Source organism: Agelaius tricolor, unplaced genomic scaffold, assembly GCF_023055355.1.
Source record: "Agelaius tricolor isolate 1412-34295 unplaced genomic scaffold, bAgeTri1.0.p SCAF_138, whole genome shotgun sequence".
NCBI lineage: Eukaryota > Metazoa > Chordata > Aves > Passeriformes > Icteridae > Agelaius > Agelaius tricolor.
The window spans coordinates 28,392-46,229 of record NW_027269398.1 but is presented as its reverse complement, the minus strand read 5'-3'; the positions used below and the strand labels follow the sequence as shown (position 1 = coordinate 46,229).

Genomic DNA, 17,838 nt, shown 5'->3' with positions numbered 1-17,838 from the left:
TCCCCATTTTCACCCCCAAAATCCCCATTTTCAACCCCAAAATCCCCAATTTTCACCCCCCAAATCCCCATTTTCACCCCCAAAATCCTCATTTTTCACCCAAATTTCACAGGGTTTTTTTTGCTCATCCCCTCCCAGGTTCCCCCAGGTGCCCCCAGGTGTACCCAGGTGTGCCCAGGTAACCCCAAAATTCCCATTTTCCAACCCCAAAATCCCCAATTTTCACCCCCAAAATCCCCATTTTCCACCCCAAAATCCCCAATTTCCACCCCCAAAATCCCCATTTTTCACCCGATTTTCACGGGGGTTTTTTTGCCCATCCCCTCCCAGGTGCCCCCAGGTGTCCCTAAACCCCCAATTTTCACTCATTTTCTCCCATTTTTCCCTCCCAGCTGTGCCCAGGTAACCCCAAAATCCCCATTTTCCACCCTAAAATCCCCATTTCCACCCCCAAAATCCCCATTTTTCACCCGATTTTCACGGGGTTTTTTTTGCCCATCCCCTCCCAGCTGCCCCCAGGTGTACCCAGCTGTGCCCAGGTAACCCCAAAATCCCCATTTTCACCCCCAAAATCCCCATTTTCCAATCCCAAATTCCCCATTTTCCACCCCAAAATCCCCATTTTCACCCCCAAAATCCCCATTTCCACCCCCAAAATCCTCATTTTTCACCCAATTTTCGCGGGGTTTTTTTTGCACAACCCCTCCCAGGTTCCCCCAGGTGTGCCCAAGTGTGGCTTTAGTGCCTAAAAAATCCCAATTTTGGTGCTTTTAACCCCATTTTTTGGGTGTCTCACCTGTTCCAGGTGTGCCCGCGTAACCCCAAAATCCCCATTTCCACCCCCAAAATCCCCATTTTTCACCCGATTTTCACGGGGTTTTTTTTGCCCAACCCCTCCCAGCTGCCCCCAGGTATCCCCAGGTGTGCCCAGGTGTCCCTAAACCCCCCATTTTTCCCTTCCAGCTGTGCCCAGGTAACCCCAAAATCCCCATTTTTGACCCCAAAATCCCCATTTTCACCCCCAAAATCTCAAATTTTCACCCCCAAAATCCCCATTTTTCACCCGATTTTCATGGGGTTTTTTTTGCCCAACCCCTCCCAGGTTCCCCCAGGTATCCCCAGGTGTGCCCAGGTAACCCCAAAACCCCCAATTTTCACCCCCAAAATCCCCATTTTCATGCCCAAAATCCCCATTTCCATCCCCAAAATCCCCATTTCCACCCCCAAAATCCCCATTTTTCACCCGATTTTCACGGGGTTTTTTTTGCCCATCCCCTCCCAGCTGCCCCCAGGTGTACCCAGCTGTGCCCAGGTAACCCCAAAATCCCCATTTTCACCCCCAAAATCCCCAATTTTCACCCCAAAAATCCCCATTTCCAACCCCAAAATCCCCATTTTCCACCCCAAAATCCCCATTTCCACCCCCAAAATCCTCATTTTTCACCCAATTTTCGTGGGGTTTTTTTGCCCATCCCCTCCCAGGTTCCCCCAGGTATCCCCAGGTGTGCCCAGGTGTCCCTAAACCCCCCAATTTTCCCTCCCAGGTGTGCCCAGGTAACCCCAAAATCCCCATTTTCACCCCCAAAATCCCCATTTTCCACCCCAAAATCCCCAATTTCCACCCCCAAAATCCCCATTTTTCACCCGATTTTCACGGGGTTTTTTTGCCCATCCCCTCCCAGGTGCCCCCAGGTGTCCCTAAACCCCCAATTTTCACCCATTTTCTCCCATTTTTCCCTCCCAGCTGTGCCCAGGTAACCCCAAAATCCCCATTTTCACCCCCAAAATCCCCATTTCCACCCCCAAAATCCCCATTTTTCACCCGATTTTCACGGGGTTTTTTTTTGCCCATCCCCTCCCAGCTGCCCCCAGGTGTCCCCAGGTGTCCCCAGGTGCCCCTCACCTGTGCCCAGAAGCGGTTGACCAGGTGCAGGGTGGCGTCGTCGGTGGCCTGGCGCTTCTCCAGCTTCTCGATCCTCTCGCGCAGTTCGTCCTCGCACGCCTGGCGCTGCTCCAGCCGCTCGGCCAACTTCTTATTGCGGAACTGCAGCACCTTGACGTCCATCTCCTCCTGGGGACAGGTAAGGGACAGGTGAGGGACACACAGGTGACACAGGTGACACAGGAACTGCAGCACCTTGACGTCCATCTCCTCCTGGGGACAGGTGGGGACAGGTGAGACATGGACAGGTGGGACAGGTGACACCAGACAGGTGGGACATGGACAGGTGAGGGACAGACAGGTGACACCAGACAGGTAACATAGGTGGGACATGGACAGGTGAGATACGGACAGATGACACCAGACAAGTGAGGGACAGGTGACACCAGACAAGTGAGATATGGACAGGTGAGACCAGACAGGTGAGATATGGACAGGTGAGACAGGTGAGACAGGTGAGACAGGTGACACAGGTGGGACACAGCTTCTTGTTCTGGAACTGCAGCACCTTGACGTCCATCTCCTCCTGGGGACAGGTGGGGACAGGTGGGGACAGGTGAGATATGGACAGGTGACATGACACAGGAACTGCAGCACCTTGACGTCCATCTCCTCCTGGGGACAGGTGGGGACAGGTGAGACATGGACAAGTGACACAGGTGAGACATGGACAGGTGAGACAGTTGGGATATGGACAGGTGAGAAAGGTGGGACAGGTGAGATATGGACAGGTGAGACATGGACAGGTGAGACAGGTGGGACACAACTTCTTATTGTGGAACTGCAGCACCTTGACGTCCATCTCCTCCTGGGGACAGGTGACACCACACAGGTGACAAAGGTGAGACATGGACAGGTGACACAGGTGAGACAGGGACAGGTGACACAGGTGAGACAGGGACAGGTGACACAGGTGAGGGACACACAGGTGACACAGGTGAGGGACAAGTGACACAGGTGACACAGGAACTGCAGCACCTTGACGTCCATCTGCTCCTGGGGACAGGTGAGGGACAGGGACAGGTGACACCAGACAGGTGAGATATGGACAGATGAGATAGGGACAGGGAGGATTGGTGAGACATGCTCAGGTGAGACAGGTGACACCAGACAGGTGAGACAGGGACAGGTGGGACAGTTGAGATCAGACAGGTGGGACATGAACAGGTAAGGGACAGGTGGGACAGCTGAGACACATGGGACAGTGAGACATGGACAAGTGAGACATGGACAGGTGACACCAAACAGGTGAGGGACAGGTGACACAGGTGGGACAGGAACTGCAGCACCTTGACGTCCATCTCCTCCTGGGGACAGGTAAGGGACAGACAGGTGACACAGGTGAGATAGGGACAAGTGACACCAGACAGGTGAGATATGGACAGGTGACACCAGACAGGTGAGGGACAGGTGGGACATGGACAGGTGACACAGGTGGGACAGGTGACACAGGTGGGACAGGTGACACAGGTGGGACACAGCTTCTTGTTCTGGAACTGCAGCACCTTGACGTCCATCCCATCCTGGGGACAGGTGGGGACAGGGACAGGTGAGATATGGACAGGTGACACAGGTGACACCAGACAAGTGAGACCAGACAGGTGAGGGACAGGTGGGACATGGACAGGTGACACAGGTGGGACAGGAACTGCAGCACCTTGACGTCCATCCCATCCTGGGGACAGGTGGGGGACAGGTGACACCAGACAGGTGGGACAGGTGAGGGACAGATGAGGAACAGGTGACACAGGTGACACCAGACAGGTGAGACATGGACAGGTAGGACAGGTGACACAGGTGTGACACACACAGGTGTGACACAGGTGACACAGGTGTGACACACATAGGTGTGACACTCCCAGGTGACACAGGTGTGACACAGGTGACACAGACAGGTGTGACACACACAGGTGTGACACAGGTGTGACACAGGCAGGTGTGACACACACAGGTGTGACACAGGTGTGACACAGACAGGTGTGACACACACAGGTGTGACACAGGCAGGTGTGACACACACAGGTGTGACACAGGTGACACAGGTGTGACAAGTCCTTGTCCTGGACCTGCCGACTCTCCACCTCCATCTCGTCCTGCACACGTGAGGGGACTGAGCCCAGATGTGCCCAGCTGTGCCCAGCTGTGCCCAGCTGTGCCCAAACCCCCAATTTTCACTGATTTTCACCCAATTTTCCCTCCCCCAGCTGTGCCCAGGTGTCCCTAAACCCCCAATTTTCACCCATTTCCCCCCAATTTTCCCCCATTTTCCCTCCCCCAGCTGTGCCCAGGTGCGGTTTCAGTGCCCAGAATCCCAATTTTGGTGTTTTTAACCCCAATTTTTCGTGTCTTACCTGTCCCAGCTGTGCCCAGGTGTCCCTAAACCCCAAATTTTCCCCCATTTCCCCCCAATTTTCACCGATTTTCCCTCAATTTTCGCCCTTTTCTCCCTCCCCCGTAACCCCAAAATCCCCATTTTTGAACCCCAAAATCCCCATTTTTGAACCCCAAAATCCCCATTTTCCACCCAATTTTCACGGGTTTTTTTGGCTCCATCCCCTCCCAGCTGTGCCCAGGTCTGTCCCCAGGTGTCCCTAAACCCCAAATTTTTCCCCATTTCCCCCCAATTTTCACCCATTTTCCCCCAATTTTCTCCCTTTTCTCCCCCCCAGGTGTGCCCAGCTGTGCCCAGGTAACCCCAAAATCCCCATTTTTTCACCCCAAAATCCTCATTTTCCCCCCAATTTTCACGGGGTTTTTTTGCCCCATCCCCTCCCAGCTGTCCCCAGGTGTCCCTAAACCCCAAATTCTCCCCCAATTTCCACTGAATTTCCCCCCAATTTCCCCCCATTTCTCCCCCCCAGCTGTGCCCAGGTAACCCCAAAATCCCCAATTTTGCACCCCAAAATCCCCATTTTTCACCCGATTTTCACGGGGTTTTTTTGCCCCACCCCCTCCCAGGTGTCCCCAGCTGTTCCCCAGCTGTGCCCAGGTGTCCCTAAACCCCAAATTTCCCCCAATTTCCCCCCAATTTTTGCCCTTTTCTCCCTCCCACGTAACCCCAAAATCCCAATGTTCCACCCCAAAATCCCCAATTTTGCACCCCAAAATCCCCATTTTTCACCCGATTTTCACGGGGTTTTTTGGCTCCATCCCCTCCCAGCCGTCCCCAGATGTTCCCCCAGCTGTGCCCAGGTGTCCCTAAACCCCCAATTTTCACCCATTTCCCCCCAATTTTTGCCCTTTTCTCCCTCCCAGGTAACCCCGAAATCCCCATTTTCCACCCCAAAATCCCCATTTTCCACCCGATTTTCACGGGGTTTTTTTGCCCCACCCCCTCCCAGGTGTCCCCAGCTGTTCCCCAGCTGTGCCCAAATGTGCCCAGGTGTCCCTAAACCCCCAATTTTCACCCATTTCACCCCAATTTTCACCCATTTCTCCCTCCCAGCTGTGCCCATGTAACCCCAAAATCCCAGTTTTCCACCCCATTTTCACGGGGTTTTTTTGCTCCATCTCCTCCCAGCCGTCCCCAGCTGTGTCCCCAGCTGTGCCCAGATGTTCCCCCAGCTGTGCCCAGGTGTCCCTAAACCCCAAATTTTCCCCCATTTCCCCCCAATTTTCACCGATTTTCCCCCCAATTTTTGCCCTTTTCTCCCTCCCAGGTAACCCCAAAATCCTCATTTTTAACCCCAAAATCCTCATTTTCCACCCGATTTTCACGGGGTTTTTTTTTGCCCACCCCCTCCCAGCTGTCCCCAGCTGTTCCCCCAGATGTTCCCCCAGCTGTTCCCCCAGCTGTGCCCCTCACCGTGGAGCTGATGCCCCCCAGCCTCAGGGGCTCGATCAGGGTGGTCGGGGGCTGCTCCTCCCGGGGCGGTCGCTTCTCGGGGGGGGCCCCCCCCGGCCTCGGGGGGTCCCCGCTTGGCCCCGACCCCGGCCATGGCAACCTGGGGGGAAATTTGGGGCATTTTGGGGATTTTTGGGGATTTTTGGGTCTTTTTGGGGATTTTTATTGTGATTTTTTGGGGATTTTTGGTGATTTTTGGGGGATTTTTGGTGATTTTTAGGGGGGTTTTAGGGGATTTTGGGGGGGTCCCCGCTTGGCCCCGACCCCGGCCATGGGAACCTGGGGGGGAAATTTGGGGCATTTTGGGGATTTTTGGGTCATTTTAGGGAATTTTTTAGGATTTTTGAGGGTTTGAATGGGATTTTGGGGGATTTTGGAGGGTTTTAATGGGGTTTTTGAGGGGTTTTGGGGGGGATTTTGGGGGGTCCCCACTTGGCCCCAACCCCGGCCATGGGAACCTGGGGGGGAAATTTGGGGCATTTTGGGTCTTTTTGGGGATTTTTGGGAATTTTTTGGGATTTTTATTGTGATTTTTTGGGGATTTTTGGTGATTTTTAGGGGGGTTTTAGGGGATTTTTGGGGATTTTTGAGGGTTTTAATGGAGTTTTTGGGGGGTTTTTGGGGGGTCCCCGCTTGGCCCCGACCCCGGCCATGGCAACCTGGGGGGGAAATTTGGGGCATTTTGGGGATTTTGGGGCATTTTGGGGATTTTTAATGGGATTTTTGGGGGGTTTTTCAGGGTTTTAATGGGATTTTTAGGGGATTTTTAGGGGGGTTTTTGGGAATTTTGGGGGGGATTTTGGGTGGTCCCCGCTTGGTCCCGACCCCGGCCATGGGAACCTGGGGGGAGAAATTTGGGGGGTTTTGGGTCATTTTGGGCATTTTGGGGGATTTTTAATGAGATTTTTGGGGGATTTTTAATGAGATTTTTTGGGGATTTTTAAGGGTTTTAATGGAGTTTTTGGGGGGTTTTTGGGGGGATTTTGGGGGGTCCCCGCTTGGCCCCGACCCCGGCCATGGCAACCTGGGGAGAAAAATTTGGGGGATTTTGGGGCATTTTGGGGATTTTTGGGATTTTTTTTGGGGATTTTTTTGGGATTTTTAATGTGATTTTTGGTGATTTTTGGTGATTTTTGGATTATTTTTGAGGGTTTTTTTGGGATTTTGGGGGGTCCCGGCTAGGTCCCGACCCCGGCCATGGGAACTTGGGGGGGAGAAATTTGGGGCATTTTGGGCATTTTTGGAGATTTTGGGTCATTTAGGGGATTTTTGGGATTTTTAATGTGATTTTTTGGGGGATTTTTGGTGATTTTTAGGGGGGTTTTAGGGGATTTTGGGGGGTCCCCGCCTGGCCCCGACCCCGGCCATGGCAACCTGGGGGGGAAATTTGGGGCATTTTGGGGATTTTTGGGGATTTTGGGGATTTTTGGGAATTTTGGGGGATTTTTATTGTGATTTTTTGGGGATTTTTTGGGGATTTTTCAGGGATTTTGGGGGGGGATTTTGGGGGGGTCCCCGCTTGGCCCCGACCCCGGCCATGGGAACCTGGGGGGAAAAATTTGGGGGATTTTGGGGCATTTTGGGGGATTTTTAATGGGATTTTTGGGAGGTTTTTGGGTCATTTTAGGGGATTTTTGGGAATTTTTAATGTGATTTTTGGGGGATTTTTGAGGGTTTTAAAGGGGTTTTTGAGGGGTTTTGGGGGGGATTTTGGGGGGTCCCCGCTTGGCCCGGAGCCCGGCCATGGGAACCTGGGGGGGAAATTTGGGGCATTTTGGGGATTTTTGGGTCTTTTTGGGGATTTTTGGGATTTTTTTGGGGATTTTTAATGTGATTTTTTGAGGGTTTTGGGGGGATTTTTTGGGGTTTTTTGGTAATTTTTAGGGGGGTTTTAGGGGATTTTGGGGGGTCCCCGCTTGGCCCCGACCCCGGCCATGGGAACCTGGGGGGAAAATTTGGGGCATTTTGGGTCATTTTTGGGGATCTTTGAGGGTTTTAATGTGATTTTTTGGGGATTTTTGGTGATTTTTAAGGGGGTTTTAGGGGATTTTGGGGGGTCCCCGCTTGGCCCCGACCCCGGCCATGGCAACCTGGGGGGAAAAATTTGGGGCATTTTGGGGCATTTTGGGTCATTTTAGGTGATTTTTGAGGGATTTTTTGGGAATTTTGGAATGATTTACGGGGGATTTTTGGGGGATTTTTAATGTGATTTTTGGGTCATTTTTGGGGAATTTTGGGGGGATTTTTGAGGGTTTTTGGGGGATTTTGGGGGATTTTTGGGGGGGGATTTTGGGGGGTCCCCACTTGGCCCCGATCCCGGCCATGGGAACCTGGGGGAGAAATTTGGGGGATTTTGGGTCATTCTGGGGATTTTTGAGGGTTTTATTGGGATTTTTGGGGGATTTTTGAGGGTTTTAATGGGGTTTTTGGGGGGTTTTTGGGGGGATTTTGGGGGGTCCCCGCTTGGCCCGGAGCCCGGCCATGGCAACCTGGGGGGGAAATTTGGGGCATTTTGGGGATTTTTGGGGATTTTTAATGGGAATTTTGGGGGATTTTTGGGGCATTTTAGGGCATTTTAGGGAATATTTTGGCATTTTTAACGGGATTTTTGGGGGGATTTTTGAGGGTTTTAATGTGAAAAATTAAATTTGGCAGATTTTGGGTCATTTTGGGGATTTTTAATGGGATTTTTGGGGGATTTTTCAGGAATTTTGGGAATATTTGGGGGGGTTTAAGGTGATTTTGGGGGACTTTAGGAGATTTTGGGGGATTTTTGGGGGATTTTGGGTGGATTTAAGGTGATTTTGGGAGATTTTGGGGGGACTTAAGGAGATTTTGGGGGATTTTTGGGGGATTTTGGGTGGATTTAAGGTGATTTTTGAGGTATTTTGGGGGTCCTGGAAGGGATTTGGGAGGGTCTGGGGGGGATTTAAGGGGAATTCTTGGGGATTTTGGGGGGATTTTAGAAGGTTTGAGGAAAATTGGGGGAATTTTGTGGAATTTAATGAAATTTTTGAGGAATTTAAGGTGATTTTAGGCCATTTTGGGGAAAGATTTAGGGGGGGTTTGGGGGAAATTTCAGGGAATTTGGGAAAATTTGGGGGAAATTTTGAGGAATTTGGGGGGTCCTGAGCAGATTTTGAGGGCTCTGAGGGGAATTTGGGGGGAATTTGATTTTGGCGGATTTTCTGTAAATTTTTGCATGGAAAACGAGCAAATTTGGGCTTTTAAAATTTTTTAAGGAGATCTGGAAACTTTTAAAAATAATTTTGGGGGAGCTTGAGGGTCTGGGGGAGCCTTTGAGCGACATTTTTGCTTTTCTGGGCAATTTTGGGGAGAACATTGAAATTTTGGGGGATTTTTGGGGAGAATTGAGGGATTTGGGGGTGAAAAAATGAAAATTTTGGGATGTTTGGGACGCGAGGGGGGTCCCAGGACGGGAATTTGGGGAGATTTTGGAGAAATTTCGGAAGATTTGGGGGAAATTTTCTAAATTTTGCTGAGATTTTGTAAGATTTTGAGAAGATTTTGGGGAGATTTTGAGGAAATTTCCGAGGATTTTGAGGAAATTTCGGAGCATTTGTGGCTGCCGGGAGAGATCTGATCGCTCCCGGAACAAAATTTTTGGAAAAATTTGAGTTTTTTGAACCACAAAATGACCTGAGCGTCACAAGATGGAATCGAGGGGGTCAGGGGAGGGAATTTGGGGCATTTTGGGCGAAATTTGGGGGAAATTTCAGCGATTTTCGGACCTTTCAGAGCTCAGGCGACAAAATGGCGGCCTGAGGGAACCGTGAGGGACGAGGGCGGCAAAGGCGCCTCGGAGGGGTCCTGGAAGCCTCCAGGGGGTTTTAGGGGTGGTTCTGAAGGAATTTTGGGTCGTTTTGGGTCGATTTCCATCGATTTTGGGGTTTTTTGAAGAGCCCGTCCCGCCCCCCTTCCCTCAGATCTCACCGGAGCCGGAGCCGCCGTCAGCGCCCCTCAGGAACAGGCCACGCCCACCGCCAACCCTGATTGGCTGATTATTGCTAGCCACGCCCCTACCTCCGTCTCTACGCGCTCTGATTGGCTGAGCTGTTTTGGCCCAGCCTGTGTCGCCATGGTAACGCGGAAGGGCGGGAAAAGGAGGGGCTGGCTGCTCTTAAAGGAGTAACGGGAGGGCCTTAAAGCGGCGATGGAAAAGAGGGGGTCCGCGGTTTTTAAAGGGGAAATGGGAAGCTCTTAAAGCGGCGATGGTTGCGGTGGGGACCACAATCGGTTTTGGGGAGTTTTTTGGGACTTTTGGGGCCCCCCAGGGACTTTTGGGGAACCCCGGGATCTCCCAAAGCATCTTCGAGACGTTTTAAGATCTCTGAGATCCCCAAGACTCCCCAAAAATCCCCAAAACGGTTTTGGGGATTCCCCAAAAATCCTCTGGGGCCCCAAAGATACCCCAATCCCTACTGACACCCCAAAATCCCCTTGGGAGCTCCAAAATTTACCCCAAAATCCTTGAGGACCCTCCAAAGTCCCAGAGAAACTTCCCCAAAAATCCTGAAACCCCCCCAAATTACCTTAAAATCCACCTGGGACCCCCCCAGAGCCAAAATTCCTCCCCAAATCTTCCTGAGGACCCCAAAAATCTCTCTTGGACCACCAAAATTCCCCAGAGACCCCAAAAATGCCCTAAAATTCCCCCTGATCCCCCAAAAATGTCTCAAATCCCTCTAAAAATTCTCAAGGACCCCCAAAAATCCCGAAAACACCCTAAAATTTCCCCCACATTTAAAAGAAACCCAAAACCTCTCTGGAATCCCCTTGGGACCCCCAAAAAATTCTCTGGGAACCCCAAAATTCCCCAAACTCCCCCCCCCCCTATTTAAAAGAACCCCAAAATCTCTCTGGGAACCCCAAAAATCCCCCGAAAAAACCCCAAAATTCTCCCCACCTTTAAAAGAATCCCAAAACCTCTCTGGGATTCCATGGGGATCCAAAAAATCTCCAAAAAGCCCCAAAAATTCCCCTCACATTTAAAAGAACCCCAAAATCTCTCTGGGAACCCCAAAACTCCCCCAAAAAACCAAAATTTCCCCCACTTTTAAAAGATCCCCCAAAACCTCTCTGGAACCCCCTGGGGATCCCCAAAATTTTTCTGGGAACCCCAAAAATCCCCTAAATTCCCCCAATTCCTAAAAGAACCCCAAAATCTCTCTGGGATTCCCTGGGGACCCCAAAAATCTTTCTGGGAACCCCAAAAATCCCCAAAATTTCCCTTACATTTAAAAGAACCCCAAAACCTGTCTACAACCCCTGGGGACCCCCAAAATCTTTCTGGGAACCCCAAAAAATCCCCCAAAAATCCCAAAAATTTCGCCCAACCCTATAAGAATCCCCCAAACCTCTCTGTGATCGCCTGGGGACCCCCAAAATCTCCCTGGTAACCCCAAAAATCCCAAAATTCCCCCCATTTTTAAAAGAACCCCAAAACTTCTCTGGGATCCCTTGGGGACCCCCAAAATCTCTCTGGGAAACCCAAAAATCCCCAAAAAAACCCCAAAATTCCACCCACGTTTAATAGGACCCCCAAAATCTCTCTGGGAACCCCAAAACTTCCTTAAAAAACCCCAAATTTCCCTCAAACCTAAAATAACCCCAAAAACTCTCTGTGATCTCTTGGGGACCCCCCCAAAATCCCCCCAAAAAACCCAAAAATTCCACCAGTATTTAAAAGAACCCCAAAATGTCTCTGTGATCTCCTGAGGATCCCCAAAAAAACCCCAAAATCCCCCCCTATTTCAAATGAACCCCAAAATCCCTCTGGGACCCATTGGGGAGCCCCAAAATCTCTCTGGGACCCCCAAAAAAAACCCCAAAATTCCACCCACATTTAAAAGAACCCCAAAACCTCTCTGGAATCCATCGGGGACCCCCAAAATCTCTCTTGGAAACCCAAAACTCCCTAAAAAACCCCAAAATTCCACCCACGTTTAATAGGACCCCCAAAATCTCTCTGGGAACCCCAAAACTCCCTAAAAAACCCCAACATTTCCCTCAAACCTAAAATAACCCCAAAAACTCTCTGTGATCTCTTGGGGACCCCCCCAAAATCCCCCCAAAAAGCCAAAAATTCCACCAGTATTTAAAAGAACCCCAAAATGTCTCTGTGATCTCTTGAGGATCCCCAAAAAAACCCCAAAATCCCCCCCTATTTCAAATGAACCCCAAAATCCCTCTGGGACCCATTGGGGAGACCCAAAATCTCTCTGGGACCCCCCAAAAAAACCCCAAAATTCCACCCACATTTAAAAGAACCCCAAAACCTCTCTGGAATCCATCGGGGACCCCCAAAATCTCTCTTGGAACCCCAAAACTCCCCAAAAAACCCCAAAATCTCTCTGAAATCCACTGGGAACCCCCCCCAAATCTTTCTGGGAACCCCAAAAATCCTCAAAAAACCCCAAAACTCCCCGAATTCCCTTCACCCCTAAAACCTCTCTGCAAACCCCTGGGGACCCCCCCAAAAATCCCTCTGGGGACCCCCAAAATCTCTCGGGGAACCCCAAAATCCACTCCCCCACCCCCCCCCCCAAACTCCCCCTCCCCCCACCCCAAAATCTTTTTCCCAGGGGGGTCCCCAAAATTGGGATTTTTTAACCCTTTTTTTTATTCATCACAGGAAAAGCTTCGAGCGCCACCTGGACAGGGTGGGGGAAGGGCGGGAAAATCCCCCCCCCCCCGGGACCCCTCCCCCACCCCCAAAAACTTGGCCCCGCCCCCCCGGCCCAGCACAAAGCACATTTGCATAGATGGGGTTCAAAAGGAACCAATTTTACAACGAAGGGGGGAGGGGGGAAAACGCCCCTCCCCCACCCCCCCGGACCCCGCCTCCCTCCCCCCCCGACTCTGCTGGGCACGGTCCTGAAACAAGATGGCCGCCGGGAGGCAAGATGGCCACCGGGATTTGCGGTCTGCTCGTAGTCAAGATGGCCGCCGGGAATCAAGATGGCCGCCAGGTGTTGTAGTCTGCTCGTAGTCAAGATGGCCGCCGGGAATCAAGATGGCTGCTAGACGTGACGGGAGTTGGTGGGCGTCAAGATGGCCGCCAAACATCAAGATGGTTGCCGGAAGTCATGGGAGTTTGACGAAACCAAGATGGCCGCTGGGTTTCACTGTCAGCTCCTGGACAAAATGGCCACCGGGAATCAAGATGGCCGCCGGGATTTGTGGTCTGCTCGTAGTCAAGATGGCTGCCAGGAATCAAGATGGCCTCCAGGTCCTGTGGTCTGCACGTAGTCAAGATGGCCTCCAAGAACCAAGATGGCTGCTGGCTTTTGTGGCCTGCTTGTAGTCAAGATGGCTGCCGGAAACCAAGATGGCCACCGGGTGTTGTGGTCAGCTCATAGTCAAGATGGCCGCCAAAAATCAAGATGGCCGCCAGGTGTTGCGGTCTTCTCATAGTCAAGATGGCTGCCGGGAATCAAAATGGTTGCTGGAGTTCACAGGAGTTGGAAGAACCAAGATGGCCGCCGGGTTGTGTGGTAAGCTCATATCAAAATGGCCACCAGGAATCAAGATGGCTGCCGAGAGTCACGGGAGTTTGTGGGAGTCAAGATGGCCGCCGGGTTTTGTGGTCTCCTTGTAGTCAAGATGGCTGCCAAAAACCAAGATGGCCACCGGGTTTTGTGGTCAGCTGGTAGTCAAGATGGCCACCGAAAATCAAGATGGCCGCCAGGAGTGATGAGAGTTGGCAGGAATCAAGATGGCCGCCAGGTTTCACTGTCAGTTCGTGGACAAGATGGCTGCCGGAAATCAAGATGGCCGCCAGGATTTGTGGTCTGCTTTTAGTCAAGATGGCTGCCGGAAATCAAGATGGCCGCCAGGTTTTGTGGTCTGCTCGTAGTCAAGATGGCTGCCAGGAACCAAGATGGCTGCCAGGAGTCAAGATGGCTGCCAGGTCACGTGTTGGCCAGTCAAGATGGCTGCCAGGAAGCAAAATGGCCGCCAAGTTTTTGCCACTTCTTGTGGCCAAGATGGCTGCAAGGTCACGTGATAAATTCAAGATGGCCGCCAAGTCACGTGATGATCAGATCAAGATGGCTGCCAAGAAACAAGATGGCCGCCAGGTTCAAGATGGCGGCTGGGTGGAGCCAAGACGGCCACCACAGTCACAAAATGGCCGCTGATGACGTCGCTGCTTTTAAGATGGCTGCCGCTTATGACGTCATGGCGATGTCGGCCATCTTGGATTCACTGTGGCGGCCATCTTGGGGTCATTGTAAGGTTATTCCTGGCGGCCATCTTGAAACTGCCCTGGCCGCCATTTTGTGACCCCGCCCCATTTCATGGCGGCCATATTGGGGTCAATCAAAGGTCACAATGTCCGCCATATTGGGGTCAATTAAAAGCCACAATGGCAGCCATTTTGGGGTCAATCAAAGGTCATCATGGTGGCCATATTGGGGTCAATCAAAGGTCACACTGGCAGCCATTTTGGGGTCATTTAAAGGTCACCTTGTCGGCCATATTGGGGTCAATCAAAGGTCACTCAACCAGCTGTACTGAAGTGAATCAAAGTTTACCCTGTCGGCCATATTGGAATTACCCACAGATCACGTGACCACATCCAGGCCGCTGTCGGCCATTTTGTGCCCCAAAAACCGTTCCACATTTACCCTGGCAGCCATTTTGTGTCCCACAATCGTCGGCCATTTTGTGCCCCTCACAAAATTTTCAGCCATTTTGTCCCTCTCCCACAATCGTCGGCCATTTTGTGCCCCTCCCACAATCGTCGGCCATTTTGTCCCTTTCAAACAATCGTCGGCCATTTTGTGCCTCACAATTGTCGGCCATTTTGTGACCCACCATCGTCGGCCATTTTGTGCTCCTCCCACAATTTTCGGCCATTTTGTGTCCCACAGCCATCGGCCATTTTGTCCCCCTCCAACAAATGTCGGCCATTTTGTATCTCACAAACATCGGCCATTTTGTGCCCCTATCGCCCTGGTCGGACATTTTGTCCTTCTCCAACAATTGGCAGCCATTTTGCGTTTTACAAAAGTCGGCCATTTTGTATCCCATAATTATCGGCCATTTTCTGCCCCTATCTTGCGTCGGCCATCTTCCCCATTTCCCGCCGCCATTGCCGCCATCTTGCCCCGCCCATCACGTCTTGCCCTTCCTCCCCCTCAGCCCCGCCCCCACCCCGGCGGGGGGGTCCTGTGGGGCGGCCCCTCCCCCAGCCTGGGCGGGGCCAGCGCAGCGCCGGGGGGGCTGCATCCGGCGGGGCGGGGCCAAGGGGGAGCCCCGCCCACGCCGCCTCCTCCTGGCAGGGGCGGGGCCAGCGTTAGCCCCGCCCCCTCTCCTCCTTTTAACCGGGGGTTGTGGGAGGGGCTCCCTACGCCTGGCCACGCCCCCTCCTGATGAAGCCACGCCCTCCTCGCTGCTGTCATCGGGTGGGCGTGGCCTCCTCCGTGGCTCCCTCTGAAGGGGCGGAGCCAAGGGCGCTCCGGGACGTGCCCGGGTGGATCTGGGTGGGGCCGGCGATGGTGGGCGGGGACTCGTTGACCCCTCCCCTTCCTCACCCCCACCATGCTCGGGCGACGCCATCTTGGGCGGCCGCCCCCGACGCCGCTTCCGGGGCGGGGACTCCTCCTCGGCCCCGCCCCCCGGGCCCCTGATTGGACGCCCACGCCGCCGGCCACGCCCCCTTTCTTGCGAGTGGGCGGAGCGTTGTGGGGCAGTCCCGGATTGGCGCCGCCGCCTCGCCCTGGCCCCGCCCCCTCCCAGCAGCCTCCGCTTGGGTGGGCGGCCCCGGCGGCGCTTGGTGGGCGGGGCCGATGCTAATGAGGAAGGGGGCGTGGCCTGGGGGGCGGCCCGGGGGCGGCGCCGGGCGCCTCGGGAGCCTCCGCCCCTTTCGGAGGAAGGGGGCGGGGCCTCGAGGACGGTGACCAATCGGCCGGGGAGGGTCCGGAGCACTTTGGCGGCCGGGCCGGATTTTTGGCTCTGCCGGATCTCGACGTCGGCGCTGCGGCGGCGCCGAGGGGGCGGGGCCACGGGAGGCGGCGGGGCGGGGCCAACCTCTTCAAGCCCCGCCTCCTTTGGTGAAGTTGGAGGGGGCGGGGATTTGGGAGGAGGAGGAGGTGATGACGTCACAGGAGGGGGCGGGGATTCGGGCAGGGGAGGCGGCGGGTGACGTCACGGGAGGCGGTGGCGATGACGTCACGGGAGGAGGAGGGGGAGGGGAGGGAGGGGGCGTGGCTTGTAGCGGCGGCGATGACGTCACCGGGGGAGGCGACGGCGGGGAGGGCGGGGGCGTGGCTTGAGGAGGCGGCGGCGATGACGTCACCGCGGGCGGCGGCGATGACGTCACCACGGCGGCGGCCGCCGGCGGCGACGACGTCACGGGGCCGGGCTGTGACGTCACAGGGGGCGTTTCCGAACTCTGTGACGTCACGGGTGACGTCACCGCCCTCAAGCGCTGACTGGCCCGCGTGGGGTGAGGTGGGCGGGGCAAACCCCGGGCCCTTCGCAACTTCCGGGCCCCGCCCCCTCCTCCTCCAGCCCTTTGCTCCGCCCCTTTCTCCGCGCTAAGCTCCGCCTCCTCCAGGGTTAAAGCTCCGCCCCCGGCGTTGGCCACGCCCCCTGAGGGCTCTTCCTCCTCCTCCTCCTCCTCCTCCTCTTCCTCGGGGGGCAGCCGGAAGCGCCCCCCGCCCCCCTTGGCCTGGTCGATGTCCTTGCGGGCGGCCTCCACCTGCTCCTGAGGGGGCGGGGCAAAGGTGAGACCCCAGACCCAATTTGGGGAACCCCAGACCCCATTTGGGGATCCTCAGACCGAATTTGGGGAACCCAGAGTAAATTTGGGGACCCCAGACCCAATTTGGGAACCCCAAACTCAATTTGGGACCCCCAGAATCAATTGGGGAACCCCCAGACCCAATTTGGGACCCCCAGAGTCAATTTGGGGACCCCAGACCCCATTTGGGGAACCCCAGACCCAATTTGGGGAACCCCAGACCCAATTTGGGAACCCCCAGACCCAATTTGGAGACCCCAGACCCCATTTGGAGACCCCAGAGTCAATTTGGGAACCCCAGACCCAATTTGGGGAACCCCAGACCCAATTTGGGGACACCCAGACCCAATTTGGGAACCCCCAGACCCAATTTGGGGAACCCCCAGACTCAACTCAGCACCCCCAGACCCAATTTGGGGACACCCAGACCCAATTTGGGAACCCCAGACCCAATTTGGGGAACCCCAGACCCAATTTGGAGACCCCCAGACTCAATTTGGGGACCCCCAGACTCAACTGGGCACCCCCAGACCCAATTTGGGAACCCCAGACCCAATTTGGGAACCCCAAACTCAATTTGGGCATCCCCAGACCCAATTGGGACCCCCCGAAATGCCCCCAAAAATTCCCCACGACCCCCAAAAATTCCCCACGACCCCACAAAACCCCCCCAAAATCTTCCTAGACCCCCCCCCCAAAACCCCATTGGGAACTTCCAAAGCCTTGAGAACCCCTCCAGGACCCCCTCAAAACCCCTCAGGAGCTCCCAAACCCCATTGGGACACCCCCAAAAAAACCCCAAAATCCCCCTGGGACCCCCAGCCCCCCCCAAGGACTCCCCAAAATGCCCCCAAGAAGCCCCAAAATCCCTCTGGGACCCCCCAAACCCCCTCAGGACCACCCCAAAAACACCCAAACCCCATTTGGGACCCCCCCCAAGCCCCCCAAAACCCCATTGGGACCCCCCCAAAACCCCATCAGGACCCCCCCAAACCCCATTGGGACCCCCCAAAATCCCATTTGGGACCCCCCCCCCCCCCAAAACCCCTCTGGGACCCCTTCAAGCCCCCCAGGACCCCCCCAAAACTCCCCAGGACCTGCCCCAAATGCCCCCAAGAAGTTTCCAAAAAACCCCAAAATCCCTAGGGGTCCCCCAAATCCCTTCTAAGATCCCCCCCAAATATTTTTGGGACCCCCCCAAACCTCTCTGGAACCTCCAAAATCCCATTTGGGACCCCCCAGGACCCCCCCAAACTCCTTTGGGACCCCTTCAGGCCCCCC

At 54.2% G+C, this 17,838-nt stretch overlaps 2 protein-coding genes across 2 annotated transcripts in view; both read right to left on the bottom strand.

Moving 5' to 3' along the window:
* The window catches only part of LOC139586776 (E3 ubiquitin-protein ligase BRE1B-like), a 60,458-nt gene extending 54,578 nt beyond the window's left edge, over positions 1–5,880 (bottom strand). Inside the window, 3 exon segments of the mRNA XM_071420398.1 lie at positions 1,904–2,071; positions 5,748–5,838; positions 5,840–5,880. Coding sequence (XP_071276499.1) covers positions 1,904–2,071; positions 5,748–5,838; positions 5,840–5,880 — 300 coding nt within the window.
* A 6,529-nt stretch (positions 5,881–12,409) lies between these two features.
* The window catches only part of LOC139586779 (helicase SRCAP-like), a 31,824-nt gene continuing 26,395 nt past the window's right edge, over positions 12,410–17,838 (bottom strand). The window contains exon 10 of the mRNA XM_071420399.1: positions 12,410–16,521. Coding sequence (XP_071276500.1) covers positions 15,847–16,521 — 675 coding nt within the window. The 3' untranslated portion in view covers positions 12,410–15,846. The remainder of the gene's footprint in view (positions 16,522–17,838) is intronic.